General features: G+C 40.1%; 1 protein-coding gene across 1 annotated transcript; it reads right to left on the bottom strand.

Annotated features, from left to right (window-relative positions):
• Positions 1-908: 908 nt before the first annotated feature.
• Positions 909-1,844, bottom strand: LOC137527215 (olfactory receptor 5AR1-like). The gene has a single exon (XM_068247718.1). The coding sequence runs from the start codon at positions 1,842-1,844 to the stop codon at positions 909-911; it is 936 nt and encodes a 311-aa protein (XP_068103819.1).
• Positions 1,845-5,114: the final 3,270 nt, after the last annotated feature.

Below are 5,114 nucleotides of genomic sequence, written 5' to 3'. Positions count from 1 at the left end.
AATCCGCCATGTCCCCGCCGCAAAACGAGGGCTGCAGAGCCCCCAAATCGCCCAAGGGGCAATCCGCCGGCATTTCCTGGAAGGGGCAGAGCTTTCAGCTTCAGCTCTACCCCTCCTGACGTCAGTCAGTCCTTTACAAAGAGGGGCGGGGAGAGGCGGCAATTGACATCAGGAGGGGCAGAGCTGAAGCTGAAAGCTCTGCCCCTTCCAGGAAATGCTGGCGGATTGCCCTCCGGGCGATTTGGGGGCTCTGCAGCCCTCGTTTAGCGGCGGGGATGCGGCGGATTACTTGGGAGCACTGAAGCGAACTATATGGAAGCTTTTGCTGGCGAGGGCCACAAAATATTGCATCAAGGGCCGCAAATGGGCCGCGGGCCGCGAGTTTGAGACCCCTGCTTTAAGGCAAATGTATGTAGCTTGAAAACATACAATTGTATTACAGCAGTTGCATTTAATGGATTCAAGCTGCATAAATTTAGCATTAACTCTGCATAAAATCTGAATCATCAGCATCTACACGACCATCTCTACTCCTGGACACATATATCGAAAAGTTCCGCATTATAATATGATCAGCTTAGGAGCTGTTTCATGAACTTTCAGTCTGTAATGCGTGTTTTCTTGGCACATGCAAAAGATGTTAAACTGGCATAAGAACTTTATTAAAAGTACAATTTCCACAAAAAGTAGGTCCTTGGTTCAAGAAGGCAATATTATACTTTGCAGTACTTTTTGTAAAGATTTTTGAAGCTTCTCTCTGCCTAAAAATCATAATGTAGGTGGCTCTGGTTTTAGAACATCTATTATGAAATAGGACAAAACCCACCATTACCTGAAGTGTCATGAGAGGAAGAAACGTCCTAAAAATGGAAAGCTTTGAATACTGTGGAATCTTTTTTGCAACCTGGTCAACCTTTAAAACGTGCCAGTGTTCTTTTTGCAGCTGACTTTACGTGTTTGTTTTTTAAGCTGTAGATAATGGGATTAAGAAAAGGTACAACAGCCGTGTTAAAAAGAGAAAACAATTTGTTGGAATCTAAAGTGTCTTGAGAAGCTGGCCTCAGGTACTGGCAGAAGAGGGTTCCATACAGTAGGGCAACTACCATGAGGTGTGAGGAGCAAGTGTAGAAGGCCTTACGCCTCCCTAAGCTGGTAGGGATCTTTGCGACTGTTACAATAATGAAAACATAAGAGATAAATGTAAGAAAAAATGGGGTGAAGCTTAAGAGGAGGGTACCTTCTGTGATCATCAAGACTTCCAAAGCTGAGGTGTCACTGCAAGACAATTTCAGCACTGGTACAATGTCACAAAAAAAGTGATTGATGATGTTGGATTTATAGCACAATAGTTTTAACAACAGCACAATATAAGGTATAATTTCAAGAAAGCTCAATAGCCAGCACAACAAGGACAAAGACAAACAGGTTTCACGTTTCATGATCATCGTGTAATGCAACGGCCGACATATGGCTATGTACCGATCGTAACTCATGGCCGTTAGTATTAGGAGCTCATTTGATGTGAAAGATGAAAAAAAGTAAACCTGAGTCATACAAGAAGAGAAAGAGGTCTTTTTGTTTCCCGTTATGAACATAGCAAGAGGCTTATGTAGCGTAATTGTAGAACACGACATGTCAAGGACAGCCAGGTTACCCAAGAAGAAGTACATGGGGGTGTGGAGATTCTTATTCATGCAGACCAAGAGAAGTATGGCCGTGTTCCCAGCCAATGTCAGAATATAAAAAAGCAGTATTAAAAGGAAAATCAGGACCTGGAGCTGTGGGACATCGGAAATTCCCTGGATAACAAAATGGCTGAGGTTGGCCTGGTTAATCGTGTCCATGTTTCTATTTACAACCAGAGAAAAAGTTATGGAGATAAAAATATATTTACATACTATGAGTATTATGAAAAATATGAAGGCGCCTACAATTAAAACAACACAAATTTCAAGCAAATGAATGCAATAAAAGTGCTGGTGTTAAGAATAGGGATAAGCCTGAATTTTAGTCAGTCATTTTCCACAAAAAATATCATGGATTTACACAAGATACACATTTTGGCAAAATGCATTAACTTCAATGGATTTAACAAAAATGTGTTTTTGCATGGTCATATTTTTTATAAAATATTCTCAGCTGTGCAAAAAATGTAATTACTCATGTCCATAGACGTCAATGCATTTAGTGTGAAAATTACTTTTCTCATGACCATATATTTTTGTGAATATTGCCATCTGTGAGAAAAAGGATGAAAACAAAGTGGCAATATTTGCTCACCACCAGTAGAGAATGGCAAATGTGACGTGTATTCTTGAAAACAGAAATGTTTTTTTATGTTCTATGCCTGGCCTATAAATCTGTGCACAAAACCTGCCCTACGTACATCTCAGAGCTTGTTCACAGGTATACACCAGGTCATTCCCTCCGGTCCTCCAATGGCATCCGCCTCACTGCCCCACGCATTTCCCACTCCCATGCGCACCTGCAGGATTTCTCAAGAGCCGCCTCCACCCTCTGGAACTCGCTTCCACTGCCCATCAGACTTGCTCCCTCCTTCAACACATTCAAGCAAGCCCTCAAAACCCACCTCTTTAAGATGGCCTACCCACTCCCTACCACACAGTAACTCTCTACTGAATATTTATTCCACAGACCGACCTAGTGTTTCCACCCCCGTTAGATTGTAAGCTTTTGGCAGGGTCTTCCCTTCCCTAGTGTAGTCTACATCGCATGATCCTGTATCTTGTACTGTTTGCCTTGTATAGCTTTGTCCTATGTTGTATAACCTTGTTAAGTCTGTCATCCTTGTATCATTGTATGTAGTTATTGTCCAGCGCTGAGTAATATGTTGGCGCTTTATAAATACAATAAAAAATAATGTTCAGCCTCATGTTTTATTTCTGGAAAATGAAGAGCTGTAAATACTGTACTCACATAACTGGGTGTTGTTGACAGCATATTAGATCATATATGATGTATTCTCCTTCTCTTCACATACCTGAAGTGGTTAAAAAGTTTCTAAACTGAGCACAATGCCATCTACCGGAATGTATGTACACACCTGTGGTCATATGGATTCCCTTGTCAATTGTTAGGGGTGGTCAATGAGAAGCAAATATTTCTGGGTTGATGCAAATTTGTGTGGTGTTTTATTTTTAAAGGGGCACTATGGCGAAACATTTTAAAATTTAAAATATGTGCAAACATAAACAAATAAAAAGTACGTTTTTCCAGAGTAAAATGAGCCATAGATTACTTTTCTCCTGTGTTGCTGTCACTTACAGTAGGTAGCACAAATCTGACAGAAGCGACAGGTTTTGGACTAGTCCATCTCTTCATAGGGGATTCTCAGCAAGGTTTTTATTCTTTATAAAGATATTCCCTGAAAAGGATTTAAACAATGATGCTGGCCAGCCTCCCTGGTCGCTACACAATTTTTTGGCAGTTGGACAGAGCAACTGCCATTCACTAAGTGCTTTTGAAAATAAATAAATCCCTGAGAATCCCCTATGAAGAGATGGACTAGTCAAAAACCTGTCGCTTCTGTCAGATTTCTACTACCTACTGTAAGTGACCACGACATAGGAGAAAAGTAATTTATGGCTGATTTTACTCTGGAAAAAAACGTACTTCTTATTTGTATATCTTTGCACATATTTTAAATTTTACAATTTTTCGCCATAGTGCCCCTTTAAACAATGAAGGTTTCACGTGTTAAAGCAGGGTTGTCAAACTCAATCACATAAAAGACCAAAATCTAAAACCTAGACCAAGTCGCGGGTCAAATGGTCTATTAAGATGTAACATTTATTGAACAGTCTCAAACTAATGGTGCCCATGCATGATACAATAAGAACATTCGATTTTCCCGTTTATTCGATCTAAATGATCGAATCGAATGAAAGTTAAAAATATATTTTTTTCGATCAAGAAATTTGAACGATTATCCCGTTTTTCCGAGAAAAATCTGATTGGACATGCTGGAAAAATCTTTATATTCGATCTAACGGAATAATCAAACTAAATTATCTAATAAAAAAAAAATGAAAAATTGTACCATGTATGGCCACCATAAGTGTCATCACTATAGCAAACATGGGACAGCTCCTCCCCCTTCTGCAGAGTAATGCAGTAGAGCAGTTTAATATTTACCAGCTCCAATGCTGCTTCGGCAGAAAATCTTCAAGATGAAATGTGGCCAAAGGCAAGATGCTAGCCTTTCCTCCCCCACAGTCCTTTTTGTAAGGTGCATGTGTGTGTGTGCGCGTGTGTGCGTGCGTGTTTTCATGTACAGCAAGTGTTAAAAAAAAAACTAGCGCTGTTAAGAGAGGCAACCGAAGGTTGCATTTTGCTTAGTGTCCTGAAAAGCAAACAGAAGGCAACACACTTTTCACTGGCTGTATAAGCAATAGTGATAAGGTTTTGGTGCTAAAAAGTTAAAAGAGTCATTAATTCTGTTTGTTTTGCAACTGAACAAAGCAGACTTTACATTATGGCTTGGCTACTGTTTAGAATCCAGTCTTAAAAATGTATATCTGAAACTGAAAATAATGTTACAAATGTTCTATTTATCATTAGTATTACACTTAGGGCCTGATTCACAAAGCGGTGCTAACAGTTAGCACACTGATGAAAAGCCCTTTCTCACGCCTAAACTCAGTTTAGGCATGATAAGTTTAGGTGTGATAAGTTTAGGCATGATAAGTTTAGGTGTGATAAGTTTAGGCATGATAAGTTTAGGTGTGATAAGTTTAGGTGTGATAAGTTTAGGCGTGATAAGTTTAAGCACCAACTGGGTTAGCACCGCAGTGCACAGCTGATCAAAAGTTTTGCGCTAGCAAAGTCTGGTGCACTTCGCATAGAGTTTAATGGCGCTGCTTTGCGTGCGGGACTTTGCGCGCGATCTAAACTTATCTAAACTTATCACGCCTAAACTGGCTTTTCACCAGCGTGGTGCAATGGTTATCACGCCTAAAGTCTCTAACTGGGTTAGCACCGCTTTGTGAATCGAGCCCTTAGTGTTAATTATCTAAAAAAATGTTCAGTAACAATAAACATGACAAGCACAACACAATAACTACGATACCCCAAACTCTCCTGAAAGTGTGACC

Source organism: Hyperolius riggenbachi, chromosome 8 (assembly GCF_040937935.1).
Source record: "Hyperolius riggenbachi isolate aHypRig1 chromosome 8, aHypRig1.pri, whole genome shotgun sequence".
NCBI classification, from domain to species: domain Eukaryota; kingdom Metazoa; phylum Chordata; class Amphibia; order Anura; family Hyperoliidae; genus Hyperolius; species Hyperolius riggenbachi.
Note: the sequence above shows the minus strand (reverse complement) of the source record. Positions and strands in the feature narration are given on the sequence as shown.

Coding starts and splice junctions, on each gene's coding strand:
- LOC137527215 (XM_068247718.1), bottom strand. CDS start 1,844: ATGGACACGATTAACCAGGCCAACCTCAGCCATTTTGTTATCCAGGGA.